General features: G+C 44.9%; 2 protein-coding genes across 3 annotated transcripts; one reads left to right on the top strand and one right to left on the bottom strand.

Moving 5' to 3' along the window:
- The first annotated feature begins 1,391 nt into the window (after positions 1–1,391).
- Positions 1,392–10,746, top strand: TBL3 (transducin beta like 3). Of its 2 annotated transcripts, XM_044657091.1 has the most exons (22): positions 1,392–1,467; positions 1,614–1,665; positions 1,774–1,869; positions 2,415–2,462; positions 2,540–2,681; positions 4,823–4,907; positions 5,260–5,430; positions 5,566–5,641; positions 5,732–5,825; positions 5,983–6,173; positions 6,321–6,462; positions 6,845–6,903; positions 7,018–7,121; positions 8,866–9,019; positions 9,097–9,327; positions 9,424–9,494; positions 9,584–9,740; positions 9,823–9,881; positions 9,973–10,076; positions 10,174–10,245; positions 10,331–10,489; positions 10,600–10,746. In XM_044657091.1, the coding sequence occupies exons 1-22, from the start codon at positions 1,418–1,420 to the stop codon at positions 10,704–10,706; spliced, it is 2,424 nt and encodes an 807-aa protein (XP_044513026.1). In that variant the 5' UTR covers positions 1,392–1,417; the 3' UTR covers positions 10,707–10,746. The 2 variants fall into 2 exon arrangements, with proteins under 2 accessions (XP_044513026.1, XP_044513027.1); XM_044657092.1 differs by lacking the exons at positions 1,392–1,467; positions 1,614–1,665; positions 1,774–1,869; positions 2,415–2,462 and having other exon boundaries at positions 2,596–2,681; positions 5,280–5,430.
- An 856-nt stretch (positions 10,747–11,602) lies between these two features.
- On the bottom strand, positions 11,603–16,336 carry NOXO1 (NADPH oxidase organizer 1). The gene is made up of 8 exons (XM_044677451.1): positions 16,271–16,336; positions 15,484–15,579; positions 15,189–15,264; positions 14,869–15,046; positions 13,493–13,689; positions 12,617–12,730; positions 12,205–12,322; positions 11,603–12,107 (listed from the first exon to the last, which is right to left on the bottom strand). Exons 1-8 carry the CDS (start codon positions 16,334–16,336, stop codon positions 11,603–11,605), a joined length of 1,350 nt encoding a protein of 449 aa, XP_044533386.1.
- Between the last annotated feature and the right edge of the window lie 10,837 nt (positions 16,337–27,173).

Below are 27,173 nucleotides of genomic sequence, written 5' to 3'. Positions count from 1 at the left end.
GGGGGAGGAGGGGAAAGTAGGAGCATGAATCATGTAACCATGTTAAAAATGAATATTAATAAATGATTAAAAATTTTTTAAAAAATAGCAAAAATATGCCTTTTCCCCTCCTATCTCTCCTTTCCCTTTCTCCTACTGAAAAAAGAAATATAAAATCCTTGTAACAAATATGCATAGTCAAGGAAAACAAAATCTTTGCATAAATAAATATTTCTACCTGCACCTTGAAGCCATCAACTCTTAATTGGTGTGGCAACATGTTTCATCAAAAGTCCCCTGAAACTGATCTCATGAATTCTTCAAGTAGAAACTGAATAACTACCACTTGTCCTACTCCAATTCCGGTAGGATACTAGTTATCTCACAGATAACCTCTGGTCTTGAAGCCCCCTTCCATCTCTTCAGATTGTACAGGCCAGAAGAGGGAGACTGGGAGACCTGGAAAGGGTTGAGAGCCTAGAACTGATGAAGTGAGACTAGAATAGAGGAGAAAGAGCATTTCTATAGTTTTTTAAAGTTTACAAAGTACTTCATATGGGTTATCTTATTTGAATCTTACCGCAACCCTGTGAGGTACTATTATCTTCTTTATATAGATGAGAAAATTGAAGTTCAGACAATATTTGTACAACCCAGTGGAATTGCTTTTCGGCTCTGGGAAGGGGGAAGGAAGAAGGGAGGGAAAGAAAATGAATCATGTAAATATGGAAAAAATTTAAAATAAATAAAATTTAAAAAAAAATTGAAGTTCTGAGAGATTCCGTGATTTGCCTAGGGTCATGTAGTCAGTCTACATAACAAGTCCATGAACATGTATTAAGGACCTATGTACCAAGCAAGCACTGTGCTAAGCAGTTAAGTGTTTAAAGTAGGGTTCGAACTCGGGGCTCCCTCTAGTGTCTAAACTAGCCGATCTCAGGGCTCTCTCCGGTGTCTTTACTAGTTGAGGACTCCCTCTAAACTAGTGGAACTCGGGGTTTGCTTCCTCTAGAGCTAGAGCTCTGAAGAACTGAAAGTTGTGGGCCGAGAGGGATGTCCGAGGTCAAGCCCTGAGATGGAGAAGTAGTTTGGAGCTCGGGAGGGTCTACAATTCCACGAAACTAAACCACCGTCGCCACCCCTGCTCTATCTCTATTGCCCAGAGAATCTTCCTCAACCATCATATACACTAGTCTGTCTACACCTCACCCCACAAGGGCAGTCTACTTCGCAGAGGTTAGGTCCCCTACGAAACAGTGCCTCCTCCCAACCATAGGTAACATCCGGAAATAATCTAGCTCCGCCCCGGTGACGTAAGCCTCTGACGCCATCATGGCGCGCCGGAAGCAGGAGCCCCACTTTTTTCCACTCCGCTACACGTGCCGGCGTTGGCGTTCCGTCGCCGGGCAGCCGCAGGCGGGGCCGGGCCGTGGCCAGGATGGCCGAGACTGCCGGGAGCGGGGCCCGCGGCCTGCGCTTTAAGAGCAAGTGAGGCGGGGGCTGATCTGGACTAAGCTGATCCTTCATTGAGGAGGAGGGGGCTTACGGACGGGGCCCAGGAGAGGGGGCGGGGACGGTAGGCCCAGGCGCCGAAGTCGGCTGGACCCCCAACGTGTCCTTTCCTCTCTTCGCAGTTACGCGGTGCAACGGCGAATCGAACCGTTCTACAAAGGAGGGAAAGTCCAGGTAAGAGCCCTGGGGCGGTAGAGGCCCACTGTCTGGGGACTGGAGCTTCGGTGTCTAGGGGGGAGGGGCGAGGGTCCCCACTCCTCTCATTTTCCCCTTCTCCCACAGGCGTCCCAAGATGGACAGCTCCTTTTCTGTGTCTGCGGCTCCGGAGTCAATGTTGTGGACGCCACTTCTGGGAATCTCTTAAGGACCTTTCAGCAGGTGAGGGGGCCGGTTCGTCTGAAGAGCCTGATCAGCGATAAGGGAGAGTCCTTCCAGCCCTCATTTAGCCTCAGTGTCCTGGGTCGTAAAATAGGAACAATAGCAATAGTCACTTCACAGGGTCACTGCGATATTCCAGTGAAGTAACATATAAAGTGCAATATTTTTGTATGCTGTATAGTCATTTAATCATGTCTGACTACGACCCCAATTGAGGTGGTTTTTGTTTGTTTGGGGGTTTTTTGTTTCTTTTTTTTCCGCAAAGATTCTGGAATAGTTTGCTGTCCAGCTCATTTTACATACGAAATTAAGTAAGGCAAATAGGGTTAAATGACTTGCCCATGGTCACATACCAGGTAGTAAGTGTATAGGACCAGATTTGAACTCTTTTTTTACTTTAAGCCTGGTGCTCTATCCACTGTGCTACCTAGCTGCCCAAAGTGCAATATAAATGTTAGCTATTATTGTTCTTATTCTAATATACATTCCTTTTCTTTCCCACATCTCTCTTCTACTTGTGTCATATGTGCCTGTTTCTTCCTCAGGATGATCAAGAGATCATCACAGCCTTTGATCTCAGCCCCAACAATGAGGTATGAGGAGGGAAGAGGGTGAAAAGGGAAATTGCTTCTGAGATTCCTGATCCTAACCCCTATCCTTTCTTTCCCAGATCTTAGTGACTGGGAGCCGTGCATTATTACTAACTCAGTGGGCCTGGCGTGAGGGCAATGCCACCCGAGTTTGGAAAGCTATACACACAGCACCTGTGGCCTCCATGGCTTTTGACCCAACATCCACACTGCTAGCCACAGGTAATCAGTCAATACTCATTTATCAAACACTTGCTGTGTGCTGGGTACTGTAATAGGTGCTGGAAACAACAAAGACAGAAGTCTATGTTTTTAGAGTTTTTGGTCTAGACAGGGAATATAGTGTGTAGATATATGCAAGGCAATTTTGGAGAGAAGACACTAGCAGCTGGAGATATCAGAAAAGGTTTCATGTAGAAGATGGAAACCTTGAATATAATTAGGGATATTAAGAGTCAAAGGTTAGGAGGGAGTACATTTTGGGCATAGAGGTTAGCCAGTGCCAAGGCAAAGAGACAAAAGATAGTGTCCTGTCAAAAGAATGGCCAGAAATAGAATTTTCCAAAGAGAATAATATGAACAAAGGAGGAGAGGTAGGTTGAGCTAGTTTGTAAAGGGTCATTTAAAAAGCGACAAATAGATTTATATTTGGTCTTTGAAGCAAGGGGGAACAACTGGAGTTATTGAGGACAAATATGATATCAGATCTGTACTTAGGAAAATAATTTTAGAAACTAGGTGGAGAATTAAGAGTAGGGAGAATCAGTACATTAAGACTAATTAGAGAGCTCTCATGATAGTTTGATAGTCCAGGGGAAACATGATGATTCCCTTAACCAGGTTAGTGACTGCATGAATTAGAAATGGATGGATGGCAGATGTGTTTTGGAGGGAGAATCAAGATTTAGCAACAGGATGTGAAGGAAAATAAGAAACTGAGGTATATACTGAAGTTGCAGCTTGGGGAAAGATGGTGGTATTATTAGCCAAAATAAGGAAGTTCATATGGAAATGTTTTATGTGATAAAACATGTGTAACCCAGATCAAATTGTTTATCAGCTCCAGGAGGGGGGAGAGAAGAAGGGAGAGAGACAATTTGGATCATATAACTTTGGAAAACTCATATGGAAATTTGTTATTAAAATAAAAAATAATAACCAAATGGGGAAGTTCAGAAGAGGGATGAATGGGGGATGCAGAGATTACCAGTGCTCTTTTGAATATAGTGAGTTTGAAGTGCTCACTAGACAACAGTTCGAAATGTCTGACAGTTGGTAATGTGGTATTAGACTCTGAAGAGAGACTAGAGTTGTATATATTAGATCTTAAAAGCTTCAGCAGAGGAATGATAAAAGATATCCAAGTGAGCCAATGAAGTCATTAAGAGAAAAGATGTAGAGAAGATTCTAAGTTATAGGATAGAGCCTTGGGGACCATTCACCATCTTGGGGTGTGATATAGATGGTCAGCCAACAAAAGAGACTGAAAAGGGAAGATCACACAGGGTAGGTGGTGAACCAAGAGAGAAAAGAAGAAAGAGAGAATATCCTGGAAGAAAAGGTGGTCAATAGTGTCATGCCGCAGAGAAGTCAGGAAAGGTAAGGATTGAGGAGGAAAAAGATTTTCAGATTTGTTGATTAGAAGATTGTTGATGACTTTTGGAGAAAGCAGTTTCACTTGAATGATGAGCTTGGGGAACCAGATTTCAAACTAAAAAGTACATGGGAAGGAAGGGAGTGTAGGCAGCATTTTCCAAGAGTTTGATTGGGAAAAGAAGATACAGAATAATAGTTTGAGGAAGTAGTAGAAACTGGTGAGGGTTTTAGGTTAAGAGACTTGGGCATATTTGTAGGCATTAGGAAAGGAGCCAATAAGTAAGAAATTAAAGGAGGGAAGCATTATGCTAAAGGAGATGAGAGAGGATGAGGAGAGTCCATCTTTTCATCAGAATAGAGTAGGGAGTGATATCAAAGAGTTGTGAGATATAGAGAAAGAGGAAGGTCCAAAAGAATGATGAGTCAAAAGGACTAGACCTAGAGACTAAAAGTACTAGGTTCAAGTGTGACTTTCAGATACTTGCTAGGTATATGACCCTGGATAAGTCACTTAATCCTAATTGCCTATCCCTTATCACTCTTCTGTCTTGGAACCAATTCTTAGTATTAATTCTAAGATAAAAAGTAACTGTTAAAAAAAATGGAGGCGGGGAATAATCGAAGTCAGTCCAGGATCAGAGTTTGATAAGACATGAATGGCAATCAAAACAAAATGTACTCTCAAGAAGTTGGGGAGGCCTAAGTTCCAAGCCTGTATGTCTCTTCTCATTTTGAGACCCAGTTCCACTCTTTCTCTGTCCCTTCAGGTGGCTGTGATGGAGCAGTTCGTGTCTGGGACTTGGAACGAAGATATGGGACCCACCACCTACGTGGCTCTCCTGGAGTTGTCCAGTAAGTCCTAAGTTCAACCAATTAAAAAAAAAATTTTTTTTTAAACCTTATGTTCCATCCTAGATTCAATACTATGTATTGGTTCCATGGCAGAAGAGTGGCAAGGACTAAGCAATTGGGGTTAAGTGAGTTGTCCAGGGTCATCCTGCTAGGAAGTGCCTAAGGCCAGATTTGAACCCAGGATCTCCCATCTCCAAGCCTGGCTCTCTGTCCATTGAGCCACCTAGCCTTCCTTGGTTCAACTCATTTTACAAGATGGGGTCATCAGAATTGGAAATTGGAGGAATTGGGGCTCAGACTCAAGAATCTGGAAAGAGCCAGAGTTGGGTGACCCCTGTCTGACCATCCCCAGCCTTTTGGCCTTCCACCCAGACCCTGAGCAGCTGTTGCTCTTCTCTTCGGCCATGGACTGCACTATCCGTGTCTGGGGTCTTCAGGCTGGAGCCTGCCTGGCCATGCTGAGCAGTCACTACAGCACAGTCACTTCACTGGCCTTCAGTGATGATGGCCACACCATGGTCAGGTTAGTGACTCAGGAAGAGCCTTATATTTGGATCTTGGGTTTGGGAAGGGGAGGTCCTCGTTTCTGGACACAAGGGGATGGGTTGGGTGCCGGGCATGCTCGGGGACTGACCAGGCCCACATATTTTCCTAATAGTTCTGGCCGGGACAAGATCTGTACTGTGTGGGATTTGAAGACTCGGACCTCAGTGAAGACAGTCCCTGTTTTTGAGGTGAGTCTAGGTTAGTGGGAGGGGGAGAGAGACCTGGGATCAGATGGTGAGTAACTGACTGACTGCCTGTCCTGGTCTTCTTCCTCCTAGAGTGTGGAGTCTGTGGTGCTGCTTCCAAAAGGAGGGGATCCTGAATTGGGCATGAACACCCCAGGGCTGCATCTACTCACAGCTGGAGATCGAGGCGAGTGAGGGGCTAGAGGGCAACAGGGACTGCTCCTCTTCATGTCCTAGGATTGGTGATATCCTGCTTTCATCCCCAACGTCATCCAGCTGTCTCCATCTCTGATCTGCTTTTCCCTGTGTCTGAAATATTTCTTATGTGTCTATGTCTGGTCCAGGAGTGCTTCGGATATGGGAGGTTGAATCTGGGAACTGTGTGCATACCCAGAAACCTATTGCTGGTGAAGGTGGCCCTGGGCGAGAGATCACACACTGTGCCCTGGTCCCAACTGCTGGGCTGATCATGGCTGTCACAGCTGAGCACAACATCCTCCTTTATGATGCCCACAACCTTCGCCTTCATAAACAGGTGAGTACTTTCTGACCTTTATGGCCACTGCCCTCAAATCCTGTATTCTATCCATGCTTCCCAGTATCCTGTATTCTAGATGGTGGTGAAGGGATGGAGAGATAGGGGCTGGTATTCCTGACATTAATTGCTTCTCTCCTTTTCTAGTTTGCTGGCTATAATGAGGATGTGTTGGACGTGAGGTTCCTGGGTCCTGAAGATTCCCACATTGTTGTTGCCACAAATAGCCCCCGACTGAAAGTGTTTGAGCTGGAAACGTCTGATTGCCAGATCCTATGTGGGCATACCGGTAAGGTCTGATCTACTCTCCCTAGTTCTGCTGAGTCACCTTTGACCCTCTCATTTCCCCAGAATTCTGATCCCTGATCCAGGGCTCCAGAGTTCCTCCAGACTTTGAAGCTTCCCTTACAAACAGTAGCAAGGATATCTCATTGATGTTTGTGGATGCACCCTGAAAGCCTTTTAGTGCTAAAAAATGCACTGAATTTGAAGTCATAGGTGACTGGGTCCAAATCCCAACTTTTCTGCTTGTCAACTTGTGCAGCCTTGAGCAATTCATTTACGTTTTGTGAGCCTCAGGTTCCTTATGTGTAAAGCAAAGCAGTTGAATTAGATCTCTATAGTCCTATCTGAGCCTAAGCTCTAATTTCCAGTTCCTTTTGTCCCTACAGACATAGTCCTGGCTTTGGATGTTTTCCGGAAGGGCAGGCTCTTTACCAGCTGTGCCAAGGTGAGATCTGTCCTGTGGAGAGACAGGGAGATGGGGAGAAAGGAGATAAACCTCTGCTTTGGCTCCCTGTGTTAACCAACAACCCTTTACTTTCTCCACATCCCCTCATCTCAGGACCAGAGTGTGCGCATATGGAGAATGAATGCCACTGGGAAGGTGCATTGCATAGCCCATGGCTCTGGCCACACGCACAGCATAGGCACCATCAGTTGCTCCAGGTAATATCCCTGAGCCCCAGGACAAATCCATTAGGCTCTAAGAGCAGTCAAGTTCATCCTGCCTCCTCAACCCTCCCCATGTTCTGGGAATTCACAGTTGGAACAGAAACTCACCCTGGGCCTTTCCTTTGGGAGCTCATAATCTGAGGACCCAAAAGCAGCAAGCAGGCATTGCCCCTGCCCTCAGAGAGAGCTCTTTGCCTGTAGAGAGTCAGAGCTTAAACATGGAGAAAACAGGACAATAAGGGCTGTAGACACAGGGATTCTAATGTTGTCAGAAACACCCAAGTTTGTAGCAGGATCTCTCCCCAAGAATGGGAGCCACAAAACTTCTGTTCATTCCAGAAATATGAAAAGAGGTTTTTAAGATCGTATAATAACCTAAGAGCTGATGGAATAGTTCTGGAACTGATGGAGTAGCCCAAGGTCTGGATCAGGATATGCATATTTATTGAGTGTCTGGGGCTCGTCATCTTCCATTCCAGGGAAAATCTTTCCCAGAATATCCCACCCCTGTGCATTATGGGTCAGTACAGGCTAAAAACTCCTGAAAATGGGAATAGAGAAGGCAGGTCCAAATCCAGAGAGAGCTGTGGTTTTGGGACTGACACATCAATAAGTTATCTTGAGGACACCAGAAAGGGAATAAGGAGCATCTGCATGTTTGGGGGATTCTTCTGGACTGCCAGAGCCCTTAGTGTGCATATCCCATGTTTCCCACATTGTCCCACCTGCCATCATTTGTCAGTGTCAGAGGCATCTCGCCTCCTGGATGCCTTTGTCAAAGATGGGAACATAGGGAGGACGCAGTACAGTAGCCAACCACTGTAGGTGTTTAATAATGCCTAATGGTTCACAACTGAGGTAAATATGGAACGTTAAAAGGTGATTAATGATACACAACAGTGCAAAGCTGGTATACAGAACAGAACCAGTACAGATAATTACCTATACAGAATGGTTAGCTGATTAATATAATAAAACAAATTTTATCGTTCATACTTAACTAATGCTAACTAGTGAGAAAGACAGGATTTCAGAAATATCAGGGGCCTGCTTCTATCCCTGCCCATTGCTTCCCTCTCTCATTAAGAGTGAAGCTGTCATGGCCTGGGTCAGTCTGGTCAGGGAATCTCTTTGCAGAAAGTGGGGGCAAGGAGGCTGGTGCTGGGTTTAGAACTCTAGCTAGGCAAAGAGGAAGGAGATGAAGGAGTTTTGCATCTCAGGAAGGAACAAATGATTCAAACAAAACTGGAGCCAGAAAGTTGCCACCACTGCATATTCAGAAGTAGTGAGTTTTCTGACTTTGCTAGGATGTAGGAATTTGAGAGACCCGTTGAGGCCAGGCTAAGCAGTAGGTAGAGAGCTAGATCTGAATTCAGATCCTGGCTCAGTGGTCCTGAGCAAGTTATTTAACCTATATGCCTCAGTTTCCTCATCTGTAAAATACAGCTGATAATAGCCCTTATCTCCCAGAGTGGTTGTGAAGCTAAAATGAAATGATATTTGTAAAATAATTTATGAATCTTAAAGTGCTATATAAATACTATTGTTATTGTTGTTGTTATCCTTTAAGGCTCCCATCAGAGCAATGTAAGGCAGATAAAGGCAAGGATAGGACTTGGGAGCCTGGTGCAGTAGTTCTGGGGTGAGAATATGTGACGTGGGTTAGGGTGAAGGCTGTGAAATAGAGAAGAGGCTACCAATGCGAAAGGTGTCATGAATTGTCATCTCTTGGTGTCAGGCTAAAGGAAACCTTCCTGGTAACTGGGAGCCAGGACTGCACCATAAAGCTGTGGCCCCTTCCCGAGCCCGTAACATCCAAGAAAATGACCAAAGACCCCAACTGCGACCCTTTTCCTCTACAGGCTCAGGCCACCCAGCGGGCTCATGACAAGGTAACAGCAGGTCTGGAGGCTGGGAGGATCTGTCGTCACTGCCCCAGCCCGAGTCATCCTTTCTCTTCTGTTCCTAGGATATTAACAGTGTGGCCGTGTCTCCAAATGACAAGCTGTTGGCATCAGGTTCCCAGGACCGAACGGCTAAGCTGTGGTCCCTGCCTGACTTTTCCCTGCTGGGTGTCTTCTCTGGCCACCGGCGAGGCGTGTGGTGTGTTCAGTTTTCCCCCATGGACCAGGTGCTGGCTACCGCCTCCGCCGATGGCTCCCTGAAGCTCTGGGGGCTCCAAGACTTTAGTTGCCTCAAGGTAGATGCTTCTCAGCCCCATCCCTCAGAGGTCCCCTGAAGTGGGGTCTGGGCCCTGACTCCACTCTGGGGCCTGTTCTCTCTTTCTCTTTCCCAGACATTTGAGGGTCATGATGCATCAGTGCTGAGAGTAACCTTTGTGAGCCGAGGGACACAGCTGCTGTCCAGGTGTGTTGGGGCTGGGGACCAAGGCAGGAATGCTTGTCTGGGAGGTCTGACCCAGGGCTCTGGTGTGACTCCCCTCCTGGTCATTGCAGTGGCTCAGATGGCCTGCTCAAACTGTGGACCATAAAGACCAATGAGTGTGTGCGGACACTGGATGGGCACGAGGACAAGGTGTGGGGCCTGCATTGCAACCGGCAGGATGAAGCAGTTGTGACTGGAGCCAGTGATGCTCGGATCCTCCTCTGGAAGGTGAGTGAGAGCTGGGCCTCCCGGGGCATGGGATAGCTCTCCTCGGCCTCCCCTGCCCTGGGCTGACCAGCTCTGTTTCCAGGATGTGACTGAGACAGAACAGGCAGAAGAGCAGGCGAGGCAGGAGGAACAGATCCTGAAGTAAGTCCCAGATGCAACCTGTGCGTCCCCCTGGCCATACCAGAACCTTCCTGCCTCCCAGGCCTTCCCCACTGACTCTCTCCTGTTTCAGGCAACAGGAACTCTCTAACCTGCTACAAGAGAAGCAGTACCTTCGAGCCCTGGGCCTGGCCATCTCTCTGGACAGGCCGCACACTGTGCTGACAGTTGTCAAAGGTCAGAAAGTACCAGAATGGGGAGGGGACCGCCCTGGGAGTGATCACAGTGGAGGTGAATGTAAAGCCTGCGCTTTTGTTCTCCCTGCCTCATACAGCCATCTTGAAGGATGTTGAGGGTCCGAAGAAGCTGGAGGAGAAGGTGCTGAAGCTCCGGAAGGACCAGAAAGGTCAGTACCCAGGCCTAGCAGAGCCAATGATGAGGGAGGGAGGAGGCTGAGTGGGTCCCTTACCTCTTCCCTTGCCCCTTCCCAGAGGCCCTGTTGAGATTCTTGGTCACATGGAACACAAATTCCCGCCATTGCCACGAAGCCCAAGCTGTGCTGGGTGTCCTACTACAGCACGAGAGCCCTGAAGAGCTGCTGGCCTACGAGGGGATCCAGGCTTCCCTGGAAGCACTGCTGCCCTACACAGGTGAGTGACTCCTGGCCGTGGAGAGAAGACTGTGACCCCTGTGGGAGGGAGGGGGGTGCTCAGTCTGAAGTGGGAACAGAACCTGCACTCACCTTTTCCTCCCTCCTCAGAGCGGCACTTCCAGCGAATCGGTCGGACGCTGCAAGCCGCCATGTTCTTGGACTTTCTGTGGCAGACCATGAAGCTACCCGAGACTTCAGCCATCCCTACCCTATAGCCTTTGTAACTACATTTTGTATAAAAGTCTATCAAATCTCCTGGAAGCCTTTCTCTTTTCAGTCTCACCCCTCCCTTGCCTGAGCCAAGGGGTCATCTCTCACAGGATTCATGTCCCAGATGCCCAACACATGGACCCAACTCAGGGGCAGCAGTCCAGTGCATCTGTGCCTGTGCCTATGCCTATTTCTTCTTCATTTCCTGATTGAACCCAAACCATGCTTTGGGAGCAGGGCCCCCACCCCCCCCACCCCCCAGGGCCTGGGGAAGTGGGAGAGTGTACTTGAAGTCAGCAAATGAGTGTAGCAACCTCTGCTTTAAATGTATGTACGGTGTAGGCCCTGATCTCTGGAGTAGACCTAAACCACCGGCATGGAGTGTCTTAGGAGCTCAGTGAGGCCCAGATCCCCCAGAAGGCACCCTCGAGATTCAGCCCTCTCCCTTTCTAAGGGAGACAACTGGTGGGAGATGAGGTTGAAAGTTGTAGAGCAGGGTTTAAACTTGGCTTCCAGTGACTGAAAAAGTTGCATTGTTTTTGGTACTGCACCAGATAGACAGTAAAGACTGGGAGCCAGAGAAGGATGGTTGGGAACCACCCTTGGCCTTCATTGATGATCAGGAGGTGGAACATTTCCAGGAGCTGAGTGCAAATTCACCGGGTCTGCCCAATAATCATGGAGGAGTTGGAGTTGCTGTGGACCTATGCCGAGAGGCCATGAATGGGGCAGAAATACAAAGGGGTACCTTGGGAGAGTGTCTTATGCGGCTTCCCTTTGGGGGTTGGGAGGGAAGAAAGCAGGCAGGCTCTGTTGGCACAACTCCTAGAGAGGTTCCTTTATTCATACACGTATAAAAAATAAAAAGCCATTCAGAACTCGACAAGGGAAGGGCAGGTCTTCACAACTCAACGTGGGGACCGGAGGTCGGGGAGCCGGCCAGGCTAGGAGTGGGGGAAGGGTGGGGTGCAGACATCAGCAGCCCAGCAGTTCGAGTGGGTGCTGGAGACCTCGCGGCGCCCGGGCGGAGATGGGCTCTCCGGGTCACAGAGCAGCATCTCCGCAGGATGTCACCCGACTCGGGCCGGGCGGGCACGGCAGGGAAGGATCCCGAGTCCGGCGTGGCCCCGCTGTGCTCCCCGTCTTCGCTGTCCCAGTCTGACTCTGAGCTTGAGCGCGGGCTGGAGGGCCGAGCAGGCTGGGCGAACGCGGGGAGGCGCCCCTCCCTGGCCCTGCTCCCGCGAGGCGTGGCTTCGCCGTGGCCTAGTGGTCCAGGCTCAGGCTCCAGCCCGAGCCCCAGTGGGCCCCGGCCCGCCCTCAGGAGCACGCCCAGCCCGCCGGCGCTCCCGGAGTCCGGGCAGCGATGCAGGAGCACGGCTGGCAAGAGGCCATCGCGGCCACGGTACCTGCGAGGGTGAGGGCTCTCTATATACGTGCGCTGCGGGAGGGCGCGCGGCCCTCCTACCTCGCCTCCCCAGAGAGTGGAGCCTGAACTCCGCTCACCTGCACCGCCACCAGCCGCGCTCAGACGCCTCTAGCACGGTCACCCGGGCCCCCGCAGGCACAGACAGCTCGTCCTCTCGGCTGCCTTGGTAAGCTACCGCGCTCCAGAACAGGAGCCCTGTATGGGGAGGAAAGGGGCCATTCCGGTCATTTCCACATACACACCCGGGAGCTAGGATGCGCCTCCCTCCTGGGGAACGTCAGGCTCACGGCAGAACTGCCCGAGCTCCTCTCTGCCCGGAGCATGGCTCGTCCCTGGCCAGGATTGAGAGCTTTAAACCCCGGGCATTCTACAGACCAGGAAACAACACCATGGGACTGCTCTGAGCAAACCGGGAGTAATGGCAGAGCCCCGCCTCCCCTTGTGGGGAATCGCGGCGTGGCAGTCTGCACTCCGAGAAGGGGCACTCACCACTGCTGGGTATCGCAGGCATCTCCTCACATCCCTCCTTTGGAGTTACCTCCTCGAGGTAGGGTGCAGGAAACCAGGCTATCTGCTTGTCCGCATTCTCTACCAGCCACCAGCCTGGGGAGGGAGAAAGGGAGCGCATACAGGGATGTAGCCATCGACACCCCTAAAACTCAGCAGGTAAGAGGGAACAGAGTTCACTTACAGGGAGTAGGAAGAAAATATAGAAGGAGCTACTTGTTGGTACTGATATGTATGTATGGATGCCCACAGACATACCTTCCGTACCAAATCCTAATTCCCTATATCTGAAGGACCCTGCTCCACTGTCAGAAATTGAAACCCACCCCCTACCCATTTAAGGGTTCTACTCCTTCCTCTAGGTTCAAACTCTCCTGCCCTGGGGTCCCCCAGGGAAAAAACTATCTATTTCCCCTGAATGTCCCTATCTCCCCAAGCTAATGTTTCCATTACTCCAAGATTCTTTTTTTTTTTTTTTAAACTCTTACCTTCTATCTTGGAATCAATACTGTGTATTGGCTCCAAGGCAGAAGAGTGGTAAGGGCAGGCAATGGGGGTCAAATGACTTGCCCAGGGTCACACATCTGGGAAGTGTATGAGGCCAGATTTGAACCTAGGACCTCCAGTTTCTAGGCCTGGCTCTCAATCCACTGAGCTACCCAGCTGCTCCCTCCCCCAAGGTTCTTGTCTACTTCCTCCCCCTCCCCCCACCAAATAAAACTAAAAAACTTAAATCTGTTTCCTGGGGCCAAGACCTCTAGGATCCCCATCAACATGAAGCCCCACTCAGATCCAGGCCATCCTTCCCATCTTCTCAATGCTCTTCCCCTTTCCCCTCCCAATCCCCAGTCTTCCCACCTGTGGGCGATCTTAGAAACACATCCAGCTCTTCTCCAGCTCCAACCTTAAAGGGCCTGCCCCTGGTGTCCTGTGTACTGAAGCTATCAAGGCACCGGAAAGTCTGGGTCTCCAGGGTGTAGATGTCTGGTCCTAGGGCAGGGGGCTTCTTTGGTCTCTGTTCTGGCCTCTCCCAGGAGGAAGGTATGATCACCATGCTTTGAAGAAATACCCAAGATAACCAAGTTGAAACACAGATGAGACCAATTGGCTTTCACCCTCCTGAACTGGGAATTTCCTAGACCCAATACAAGATTTTCTACGTAACCCCACACTATCTCCAGATGGAACTAATGACCATCTCAGCTCCTCCCACCGTTTTTCTTAGCCAGGCATTTGCAGGCTTTCTTTGGTGCTAATTCCAAACTATTCATGCAGCATCATCTCTTTTTCATTCCTCACCATCCTCAAGGAAGTCAGATTCATTCTCACATCCTGACCTTTGCTTAGGCTGTGGCCTCTATCTAGAATATATCCTGCTTACACCTCCCACTTCCCTGAGCCCAGTCCTGCCCATTCTTCAGAAACTAGCTCTGTGATAATATATGTATAACCCAGTGGAATTGCTAGTCAACTCCTGGGGTGGTGGGGAGGGGAGATGGGAAGAAGACAAGAATCACATAAACAGGGGGCAGCTGGGTAGCTCAGTGGATTGAGAGCCAGGCCTAGAGACAGGAGGTCCTAGGTTCAAATCTGGCCTCAGACACTTCCCAGCTGTGTGACCCTGGGCAAGTCACTTGACCCCCATTGCCTACCCTTACCAATCTTCCACCTATAAGTCAATACACAGAAGTTAGGGGTTTAAAATTAAAAAAAAAAATCACATAAACATGGGGAAATTTTTTTTACATTTAAAAAAATAGTAAACCTCACACACTCGCCATCATTTCTAGTCCTTCCTCCCTACTACCAGTCCCCAGACAGGCAATATAATGAACATCTGCAAGTACTAGAAGTTCTGAGGGTTATATTTGGGACCTGAACTTGTGATTTCATTGGTATATAGGGGAACTCCTGATACAAACGAGCAGCATATGTTCTTAGAGAGTTGCCTCTTGCCCAGGGTAACACAACCAGTCTGTGTCTGAGGCAGGACTTGAAACAAGCCTCCCAGGTTTCAAAGCTGGCTCTCTAGCCATCTTTCCTGACTTAGCCCACATTTGATCTTTCTCTCCCTTCTCTCAGCTTCCCCAGTCTATGGCCTTTTTAATGTCCTCCCTATATGACTTTGCTTCTCCTGATTAGATTGTGAGCTCCTTCACCCCAACCCCACCACAGGGTAGGCAGGAAAGCTTGATCTGATTTGGAAGACTGAAGATATGAGGATTCCCAAATACCTGTGCTGGGGCAGGACTGGCTCCAAATCCCCAGGCTGAGTCTGGAAAAAGCCAGTGACCACCTCACTTCGAGATACTGTCTCTGGGGCCCCCAGAAGTTCCTGAGAATAGGCTTCCAGCATCTGTAAACGGGCCAGTCCCCTTCGTGTCCTTCGACTGGGGAGAAGTATGAAGGCATCTACAGGAAGAACAGGAATCCCTCTGAAACCCCAATCTCCCCTGAGCCCCAGAGCCCTTTCTTCATTCCTTTGCTCCCTTCCCCCTGCTCAGTCTCAGAATTTCCCACCCTCCTACCCCATCCCTGTCACTAATTCCCTCACCTTGAAACTTGGGGAGGACACAATCGGAACTCTTCAGCAAACCTGCCTCCAAGGGAAAGGTGTCCTTCAGTCTTTTCTGGGAAGATAGATTCAGGGTCAGGGTATAACCTCAAATAAGAGAAAGAGATGATGAAGGGGTCTATATGGGCTGGGAGGGAGCTTCTAGGTTCAAGGGAATTTATTGGGTAGCCCCCAGAATGCAGTCTGAGTGTTTATCCCAGGATCAGACAAAGTGTGTGTGTTTGGGGTTCATTCTGGAGGGTCCCATGGGGCTATGACTGGGATGGCATCTCACATGGAATTGACGGAACTCCTGAAAGGTCCTGTAGATGAAGCTGTCACTGCCGTCCGACCAGAGCACTGAGAAGATGAATATCTGGGAACCAGAAGGGTAAGGGAGGGAGATTCAATAGATTTTGCCATTACCCCCACCCCAACCCTTCTTATCTGGCTCAAGAAACATCCCTCTTGCCCTTTAACCCCCCACTCCAATTCCCTCCCAAATAGCCTCATTTTCTACCACATAGCCAAACATTCCACATCTAACGCAACTTGGAGGGAAGAGAGAAGCCATGGCAGAAGAAAGGAGGAGGCAAAAACTTGGGGGGGACAGAGAGTGAAGGAAGAAAAAGACATATAGAGCAGGGAGGAGTCAAAAGCACTGTGGGAGGCAGGGAGTTGAAGATGATGAGAAAGGAGTCAGCCCAATAAAGTAAAACAGGGATAGGAAAGAAGGCAGAGAGTGAAGGATGGGAGAGTGGAGAGATACACATGGGAAATCAGGAGAATAGGCAGGATGGGGGCGAAGGTGGAAGAGAGTCAGAAAAATGAGAGAAAGAGGATGAAAATGAGTCAGAGACAGGGAGATGGGAGGACAGAGGCAACAAGAATGAATGGAGATCAGGATATGGAAAAGCAGAAAAATGAGGAACTCTGGTTGGAGAAAGATGGAAAGAGAAAAGAGGGAAGATAGAGGAGAAGAAACAGAGGAACTGGGGAATACACAAAGAGAAGAAACAGATACAATGGAAACAAAGACTGGTAAGATAGGGATGGGTCCCAGGAAACTAGCTGAGCAGTACCTGAGAACGCCTGTCCAGGACAAAGCCCACTCCTCGCACCAACACTAGCTCTTGGGGTCCAGTCATCCTGTTCTGCATGATTCTCCATGCCCTCAGCACCTTCTTAAACCCATGTAGTGAGAGGGTGGAGCCAGATCCAGGAGTACCACCTCCTGGCAGGATGTCTGGCTGCTTCCAATTGTCTCCTCCCTGCTGACCTCAGACACCAGGAAGATCTGCCTTGGGCAGGAGGCCTGAATTCCCCAGAAGGAATCTCCAGGAAACCTTCCTCCTCACCCCTCCGGTTCCTCCTCAGAGCCTCAGGGGCAAGGGTCTGCCCTAGGTAAGGGTTTGGCAGGAAAGACAAATCCCCTCAGTTTTCAGGGACCTGGGCCAAAGGTAGCTGTGGATGGGCAGAAAGAATACTGGAATATAAAAAGTTATACTCATTAAAAGTTCAAGAATAGGAAAATGCTATCACTTACAGCTTTTAGCCCTCTAGAACACAGAAAATATCACATGTGATAAAATAGATGACTTATATGATATGAAATGTTTGCTTTTACTCTCTCTCACAAATACACATACGCACACTATGTGCCAGCTCCTTGCCACTCAGATCAGAGCCCATGCCCTAGAGAACTTAACCCTTTCAGCTCTAGAATGTTCACCCAGAAAGCCTGATTGATGGTGCTTCATGGCTGGCTAACTATATCAAGTTGGCTCTGGCTATACCACCCTTGCACTCTTCCACCAATCTCTTGCTATTTCCATACCCTTTAGTCTCCGAACAGAATTTAATCAAATCTGCCATTGCTACTGGAAAGGATATGCCAATCTATTCTTCTGAGGCTCCATTACTATCCCAGTAGCTTTCCCAAATCAAAACAGCAGTCCTTGGCCAGCATTCCCATATACATGCTATCTTTGCCATTAGAAGGTAAGCTCCTTGAGGCAACTGGGTAGCCCAGTGGAGAGAGTGCCAGGCCTGGAGGCAGGAAGTCCTAGGTTTAAATCTGGCACTTCTTAACTGCATGACCCTGGGCAATAAACTTAACCCATTGCCTACCCCTTGCTGCTCTTCAGTCTTAGAACTGATAGTAAGACGGAAAAGTAAGATTTAAAAAACAAAACAAACCAACAAAAAAACCTCAATTTTTTATTCAAAGAACCCACATTCCGCTTTCACTTTACTGCTTACTACTTATATACTCTTAGACAAGTTGTGTTTTTACCCTTCTACTCATCATAAAGTGCTACATTTTTAAAAGTTTCATTCCATTCTAATAATAAATGCTTGTTTGTGATCAATTGCTTTTAGTTTCTTCTTCTGAAAAAAAAAAAAAAATAGGACTAGGGCAGCTGGGTGCCTCAGTAGATTGAGAACTAGGCCTAGAGATGGGAGGTCCTGGGTTCAAATATGACCTCCGGCACTTCCTAGCAGGCAAGTCATTTAACCCCCATTGCCTATCCCTTACAGATTTTCTACCTTGGAACCAATACACAACATTGATTCTAAGATGGTAGATAAGGGTTTAAAATAGGATTGGAAAATATTTATAGCTATTCTTATTGTGGCATAGAATTGGGAGTTGAAAGGATGCCCATCCATTGGAGAATGACTAAACAAATTGTGGTATATGATGGTGATGGAATACTATTGTACTGTAAGGAATGATGAACAGGATGATTTCAGAAAGAGCTGGAAAGACTTGTATGAACTGACGCAGAGTGAAATAAGCAGAACCAGAAGAACACTGTAGGCAGTGACAGCAATATTATAGAATGATCAAATGTGATAGACTTGAGCCACTCTTGGCAATGCAACGATCCAGGACAATTCTGAGGAACCTATGACAAAGAATGCTATCCACCTCCAGAAAAAGAACAGTTAGAATATAAATGCAGATCAAAACATACGATTTTTCACTTGTTTATTTGGGTATATATTTTGGGGTTTGGATTTTATAAGATTATTCACTTATAAAAATGAACAAATATGGAAATATGTTTTGTGTGATGAAAAATGTATAACAGATCAAATTGCTTGTCAACTCTGGGAGGGGGGAGGGAAGGAGGGAGAAAATTTGGAACATATACTTTTGGAAAAGTTATGGGGAGATTTGTTTTTATATGTAAGTAGTAAAAAAAGTTTTAATTTCATTTAATTTTTTTAAATAATAAAAATAAAAAATAAGACTAGTAAAGATGATGTAAATTCCAATGATCTAATTTCATAACTGCAGAACCAACTCTTCCATCTCTCCATATCTAATCAGTTAATAAGAAATGATCAATTCTACCATCATTTCTTTAATTTCTTCCCTTCCTTTCACTCACCTGGCCACCTTTCTAGCTTATACCCTCACCCCTTGTCCGGAACTATCCAACAGCTTCCTAATTAGCTCTCTTACTTCCAGCCTCTGCCCTCCAAACCATCCTCTGTGCAGCTGCCAAAATAGTCTTCTTAACATATAGGACTGACTTTATCATCCTCAATTTAAGACCATTTAGTGTTTCCTCAACCTCTTTGATAAAATACAAACCCTTAGCTTAGTATTTAAGCTCTTCACCGCCTGGCCCAGTGCTGTGTTTCTACTTATTTTTTCACCTTATTGTATTTCAAATGCTCAGAAGTTCAGTCAAACCTGCGAAATTGCTGTTCTCTGAATCTCCTCCTATGTGTGCACCTTTGCTTAAGCTATCCATCATGCTTCTTCACCTCCATTCATTAGAATCTTTGCCTTTTTTCAAGGCTCAGAGCAGGTGCCTCCCCACTAAGTTAAGCTTTTCCTCAAATATATTCTCAAAAATAGTCAACTCCAGAGTGACTAGAGGAAGGAACAGACAGAGGGACCAGAAACAGCAAGAGCAAGGAATTTTCTACTGGACACAAGGGAATTACTTTTAGATCTCTTTTCTTCTACAAAGTCTGTCAAACAATAGGTAGTCTCCAGGGACTCTACTTTTTAAAAACAGGTCTTCACCACATACCCATTCCAAGGTATATGTAGAGCATTTCTAAGGGAAAGGACAAAGTCCATAGAATTCCAACAATATTAGATTAGAGTTCAAATAATGCAATAAATACTCCTTAGGACCTGCAAAATAGACCAGGATAACATACACCATGCTCACACTTAGGATAACAAATATCATTAGGAAGTTCCAGATGATCACTTCCCTGCACTTAAGGCAACAGTAGTAAGCTCAACATAATAGTTAGATCCCAAGTGCTATAGATAGTGGTTGGTTCTTTATCTACAACGGTCTGTACTTCCTGAAAGTTGTGGACTGTGCATGATATATTGCACTCCTTGAACACCGGAGTAGGAATGGCAGAAAGGACTCTAGCAGGTTTTAGCAGAATTCATGGTGAATTTGACAGGAGTACTGTGTGCATGTTCAGAGTGGAATTCAGTTTAGATGAAATGTTTATTGTTGGTTAATTCAGTCTAAGTGAAGAGTTTGTTGTTGCTGAAAAAAATAAATAAAAAATAAAAACAGGTCTTTTAGGATAAGGGTGAGTAAAGGAATCATGATGATAACTGACTCATAGGAACGTCAGATAGTTCTTATGAATTTACATGAAGTAGGGCCTACTTTCAATCCAGGAATGTTTGAGTGTTTCCATATAACAATAACAATAATAAAAATCTATTATGTGGTCATAAAGTTATCAAAGGGAAAGCCGTTATCTGTAAATGTCAAAAGTCTTACTGGTATTTTGAACCCAAGGCTCCTAGAGTAGAACATAATTAATACCTTTGCAATATAGTATGACCTCAACATACATTTTTGGAACAAAAAATATATGCAATAAAATTAGTCAAACAAAACCCTGTTACAATATTAACTAAACACACTGCCTGCCACAAGAAGGTAGCAAAGTGGGTTTATAGAATATATATCCATAGTCTCTTCTTGCTTCTAAAGTTGACCATGTGGGAGCTGTGGAGGCCTGCTTCTGACCATTTGTCACTCAGGGGTTTACAATGTGATATGATGAGTAGTCTCTTAATTAGCCATCTAGCTGGAAGAGCTAATAGCTCAGTAGATATAGAAAAGGGATGACCCTCCTCAGCATCTCTCTTCATTTCTGGCTACGAATTATGTGTACTGTTTTGAACTATGCCCTAAGAACTGGGGCACTTGCTCCTATCTCCCATCCAGTTTCAGCATTACTGTAGACATATATATCTTGTCTAGGCAAACATGAGCCTGGGTTTGAACTGCCCTGGTTTTCCACTTCTTTTTGTTTGTGTAGGTGACCTTGTGAGTTTTAAAAGTCTAGAAGTCTACAAATGAAATAATTAGTTATAACAGTGATAGGATTAGGATGGGTGCAAGGAAAACTGCTTTGGAGAGAGAGGACACTATAGAGAAGATTGGCTTGGGACGGTGAGATGGATCAGTGGATAGAACACCAGGCCTGGAGATGGGAGGTCCTGAGTTCAAATATGACTTTAGACACTTCTTAGCTGTGTGACCCTATACAAGTCACTTAACCTCAATTGCCTAGCCCATGTCCTTCTGTCTTAGAGGTGCTACTAAAACAAAAAGTAAAGATTATTTTAAAAAAGAAGAAGGAAGAGGAGAGCTCAAGTTTGGTCATTTGATTAGACAGTGCTAATCAATCAATCAATATTTATTTACTATTTTGAAGATTAAAAGTAATATCCAATAATACTAAGTATTATATTTTGTAAAGTTTATTAATAATAACTAAAGTAAGACAACTCTTTAACACGGCCCACTCACAAGAGAAAAAGAAAAAGAGGAAGACAGAAGTGGAGACTCACAACTTATACAAAACTTGACCATGCAAATGTGGACAAAGGGAAAAGCATTCTAGGTAATACAGAAAGGAATTTTTGGTAATGTAGTTCAAAGTACAAAAATCTCTTAACTATACATTATTTTATATACATTATTTATTAAAGGGCCTTGCTAGGGATATAAAAAGAGGCAAAAACAGTCTCTGCCCTCAAGGTGTTTACAAATATTATAAGGGAGACAATACGTAAACAAATAAATACAAAGCAAGCTATATACAGAATAAATAGGAAATACTGAACAGAGAGATGGCATTAGAGTTAAGAGGGGCTGGGAAAGATCTCCTGTAGAAGATGGGATTTTAATTAGGACTTAAGGAAAACCAGGGAGGCCAGTAGTTGGATCAAAGGGGAGAAAGGGTATTCCAGGGGTAGAGGACAGCCAGAGAAAATGTCCAGAGTTTATATAGATGGGGTGTCTTATTCGTTGAACAGCCCAGAAACCAGTATCACTGAATAGAAGAGTATGTGTTGGAAGTAAGGTGTAAGAAGATTGGAAAGCTAATCAGGGGCTAAGTTATAAAGGGTTTTGAATGTCTAACAGAGGGTTTTGTATTTGTTCCTGGAGGAAATAGGTAGCCACTAGAGTTTGTTAAGTAGGGTGAAATGGCATGGTAGTACTTTAGAAAAACTATTGTACTTTAGGAAAATCACTGTAATCGAGTAGCTAAATGGAAGATATATTAGAGTAAGGAGAGACTTGAGACAGGCAGATCCACCAACAGGCTATTTAATATTCTGGACATGAAGTGATGAAGACCTGAACCAAAGTGTCAGAGAAGGGGGCATATTAGAGAGAAGTTACAAAGATGAAATGGAGGGGCAGCTAGGTGGCTCAGTGGATAGAGAGCCATGCCTGGAATTGGGAGTTCCTGGGTACAAATCTGGCCTCAGACACTTCCTAGCTGTATGATCTTAGGCAAGCCACTTAATCCATATTACCTCGCCCTTTCCACTCTTTTGCCTTGGAATGTACTTAGTATTGATTCTAAAAGAAAAAATGAAATCAGTGGCAGCTGGGTGGCTCAGTGGATTGAGAGCCAGGACTAGAGACAGGAGGTCCTAGGTTCAAATCTGCCCTCAGATACTTCCTAGTTGTGTGACCCTGGGCAAGTCACTTAACCCCCATTGCCTAGCTCCTACCACAATTCTGCCTTGGAACCAATATATTATATTAATTCCAAGATGGAAGGTAAGGGTTTAGCAATAATTAAAATAAAATAATGAAATCAGTAACTTTGGCAATTGATTGGATATGGAGAGTGAAAGAAAAGTGAGGAATACAGGATGATTCCCAGGTTTTGAACCTGAGAGACCAGCAGGACAGTAATGCCCTCTGTAGTAATAAGGAAAATTAGAGTTGGCAAGGATTAAGGGGAAAGATAATTTTTCATTTTGGTTACAATGAGTTTATTGGACATCTAATTTGAAATATCCAAAAGGCAGTTGGAAAATGTAAGATTGGAAATCAACAGAGTTTGGGGCATGTTGAGTAGATTTGAGAATCATCAACACAGAGATAGTAATTAAATCCATGGTTGCTGATAAGATCTCTAAATGAAGTGGTATCCAGGGAGAACATAAGAGGGGCTAAAACATATAGAAGCCTTATGATTATAGGGCATGACCTAGAAGAGAATCCAGAAAAGGAGACTAAGGAGGGGTTAGATAGGTATAAGAAGAACAAGGAAAGAGCAGTGTTCTGAAAACCTAGAGAGTATAAAGGCTGATTACAAGTACATGCCACTGGATTTATTGAATGTAACCGATACTGGTTTTATCTTGGACAGAGCATACGTAAAGGCCTTCCACAGAAACAATTCATGAGAACTCAACTGACAATAGATGGACAAGGAAGCATTACACAGATGACTGAGTCATTCAGATTTGAATAAAGAAACCAAGGGATTTATGATAAGAGTAGGAAACCAGGTTATTGCTACCAGGAATTACTGAAAGGTTATCTTTCAGAAGCCTGAATTTATTATCAGAGAAGATTACACAAAGGAAACAGTAGAAACTACTGTTTTTTTCAGGTCACAACATTTAGTTCCTATCAAATATCTAACAAGTGTTATATTGAATCTCTGGGAGCTTGAAGTTCACCTTTGATTGACAAATAAGTCAGTTGGATGGAATATTCCCAGGGAAGTCATGCAAAAGGCAGGAGGAGGGGCAGTTGAGAATCCTGAGCAGAAGTTCTGGGTCTTTGACCTGTGCTGAGGCTGGAGAACGGTGGATCCTGGTCTTGGAGTGAGAGGGTGCAAACATCTCTCTGCAAACTCTTCCTGTACTTGAGATACCGTTCCAACCTGTACCTGACCACTACCTTGGTGTCTACTGCCCCTAGATATTAGGAGTTTCATCATCTAGATATCTAGGTTTCCCAGGGCCCGGGAGGGATCCGGGAAGTGGGCAGGAGATGAAGAAGAGGGTGGAAAGGGTGGACATAACTCAACTGTAAGGCTGAAGATCTATTGAAGAAGAAGTCAAAGATATCCCAGCAGTTTACCTACTCTGGTTTAGTCCTGGCCAGGCTGAACCAGAGGGAAGCTACATTGATTCTTCATCTGCCAGCAGTTGAGATTTCATTAGTAACCATCAGAATAAGGTCTCCTATACCACAGTCCTTTACCCATATCCTTCTTGTTTAATATAAAGTTTAAAGTACCTTTCTAAAGCAGTTTCAAAGCTTGTTTTGGGAAGGGAGAAATCGCAGTCAGAATACAAGGTGTTATCCAAGCTAAAGAGCCCAAATCAACATATCAATTAACCCCAGGTGGGTCCTGAAGGGATATACCTCTTAGACCTGAAGGATCCTGCCTGGGCAACTGTTATAAGGGAGAAGGGTCATCTTATTTCTCTCTGTACATCAATTTTCCATCTCAAATAGATCAAGAGACCTCCCATAATTATAACACAAGACACAATCAAGTGGCCAGAATTAAAAAGTTACTAGTCTTTATAAACTAATAAAGAACAAACCCATAAGCCTCCAATAGAGATCTTCAAGATATTCTTTTTATTATTATTATAAAGATATTTTATTTTATCTATTACATGTAGTAACAAATTTCCACATAAGTTTTCTGAAGTTACATGATCTAAGTTGTCTCCCTTCCTCCCTTCCCCCTCCCAGAGCTGTCAAACAATTCGATCTGGATTATACATGTATTATCATGCAAAACATATTTCCATATTGGTCATTTTTGTAAGAGAATCATCATATAAAACCAAAGCCCCCAAACAAAAACCCAAATAAACTAAAGTAAAAAATTGCATGTTTTGATCTGCATTCTTACTCCACCAGTTTTTTCTTTGGAGGTAGATAGCATTGTCATAAGCTCTTTAAAATTATTCTTATATTGCTGAGAGTAGCTAAATCTATCACACTTGATCATTCCACAATATTGCTGTTACTGTGTACAGTGTTCTTCTGCTTCTGTTTATTTCACTGCATCAATTCATGTAGGTCTTTCAAGTTCTTTCTGAAATCATTCTGTTCATTATTCCTTACAGCACAATAGTATTCCTTTGCCATCATATATTACAATTTATTCAATCATTCCCCAATCAATAGACATCTCTTCAATTTCCAATTCTGTACCACCACAAAAAGAGCAGTTATAAATATTTTTGTACAAGTATCTTCTTTCCCCTCTTTGGGATATAGACCTAGTAATGATATTACTAGATCAAAAAGTATACACTATTTTATAGTCCTTCCTCCAAGATATTCTTGAGAATTCATCAGTCCAACAAATAAATTCTACTGGACTTGGAGAAGTCTACTGGACTTACAACAGAACCATTCTCACAATTATCCACATATAACATTGATCTATAAAAATGTAAACAGCATTTTAATAGATATCACCAAACTGAATAATCATAAAATCTCCAGATTACATGTAATGCAAAACTTGTAAAATATAGAGCCAAACAGGAGAAATCAAATCCTTGTGGAAACAGGATGAAGTCTATATCATCCCCATCATCCTGGCTATTGTGGGAATTGTATGAAAGATACTTTTCATGAACAGAGAAAAAGAAGAAGTTATATCCTGATAGTTTTAATTCAATTATGAAAAGCTGGAAAGACCTACATGAACAGACGCAGAGTAAAAAGCAGAATCAGGAAAACATTGTACACAGTAACTGAAACATTGTAGGATAATCAGATATAATAGACTTTGCTACTAATAGTGATACAATGGTCAAAGACAATTCTGAGGAACTTATGACAAAGAATGTTATCCACCTCTAGAGAAAGAACTGTTGGAGTAGAAATGCAGATGGAAACATATGATTAATCACTTGTTTAGTTAGGAAATGATTTGGGCTTTTGGTTTTATAAGATTATTCACTTACAAAAATGAATAATATGGAAATGTTTTGTGCAATAATACATGTATAATCCAGAAAAATAAGCAGACATTGAAAAATTTAAAAAAGAGATTCCCTTTGACAGGGAATTCACCCCCTCACTCCACTTTTGGATAGCTCTAAGTTTACAAAGAGTTTTGGTTTGTTTATTCTTTTTTCCCCCTGAAATCTGCTTCTTTGTAACTCCTAACTGGTCTGAGTTCTGCCTTCTGAGATCAAGGGGAAGAAACTGTAACTAACTATTCCAGATAACTGACCTTCAGCTATTTGAAAAATCTGAAAGCCATTCCCAAACTACCCATTTCTTTCTCCCCCCTCCCTCACCTCCAACTCTTCTTTTCTCTAGTCTAAACTGATTGGTAATGTGATGATGACAAATAATGGCAGGGGTAGAGAACATGGGCGTGCTAGTAGTACTTGTGAGATTCCAGATGGTGAGTGATCCTTGGCACTGAAGGGTCTGTAACTTGCAGAAGGATGGGAGCTTGAGACAGAGATGAAGTGATTTGCCTGGTAAGCTTCAGCAGTCATATTTGAGCTCAGGTCTTCCTGACTTCAGGCCCATTGCTCTGTTCATTGCACCATTTAGCCATCCTAGGTTTCTCTGTGTTGCTGCACATGCATGTGTCTGTGTGCTTGTGTGTGTCTGTGTTTGCGTCTGAGTCAGTGTCCCTGGGTCAGTGACAGTCCTCAGACCTTGACTTTTTCCCTTGTTGACCTCGTGATGGAGGGTGGTTCTGAGAGGAAGAGGGAAAATATTTAAACTAAGCAAATGTTTAAGAGGGCTCAAGAGGAAGAAGGGCAAATATTTAAGCTGTCCTGCTACTTCCTTGTGTGACAAGAGTAATTGGGAGGATAACCCCTGGGCTACCACCACTTCTGAGATCATTTATAGGAAACTGGGAGCCTGCAAAGTCAAACTTGAAAGAGGAGATTCTCACCTGGGTACAGCAGGTCCATCCAGGCCAGTGGCTGTGGTTAGAGTCCCTGATTAGTCAGGGAAAAGGCTCCATCTGTCATCTTTCACATCAGTGTATTTTGGGTTTTATTTTGGGGTTTTGATTATGTGTAACTTTGCTCTTACAACAGTGACCAATATGGAAGTATGTTTTGCATGACAATTTTTAAAATGGAAAAAAAAGAAAAATAGAAAAAGCTCCATCTTCCACCTTGGGCTCCCTACTAAGATAGGGTCAAGCAACACTTCCTTTATCATCTCTTCAAGTTCAAGGCTAAAGAAAGCACCCTGACATGGTATCAAGGGCCTCTAATCAGTGTTAGACAAAAAATGGGGTATGAGGGGCAGCTAGGTTCAAATCTGGCTTCAGATAATTCCTAGCTATGTTACCCTGAGCAAGTCACTTAACTCCAATTACCCAGCCCTTGCTGCTTTTCTAAAAATGGAAACTTAGAGTAAAGATTTAAAAAAAAAAAAAAAAGAGGTGGGGCATAAATGGAATATGGCCATCCTGAATCCTCCTGTAATACCTTAAGGAATTCAGAGCGAAAAAGGAACTTACCCAAGTACACATAGCCAATTAGTGATAGTGCTGGGACCAGAACCCAGGTCTTCCAACTCCTAGTCCACAGATCTTTTAGGACACCCCACTCATCCTTTGGGAAACAGTGATATTTCCTAGTGATTATCTTCCCTTTCACTGAGACAGGGTCCAGATGTATTCCTCCCTGAGAGCAGGGCCTAC

This window comes from Gracilinanus agilis, chromosome 1 (genome assembly GCF_016433145.1).
Source record: "Gracilinanus agilis isolate LMUSP501 chromosome 1, AgileGrace, whole genome shotgun sequence".
Lineage (NCBI taxonomy): Eukaryota > Metazoa > Chordata > Mammalia > Didelphimorphia > Didelphidae > Gracilinanus > Gracilinanus agilis.
Note: the sequence above shows the minus strand (reverse complement) of the source record. Positions and strands in the feature narration are given on the sequence as shown.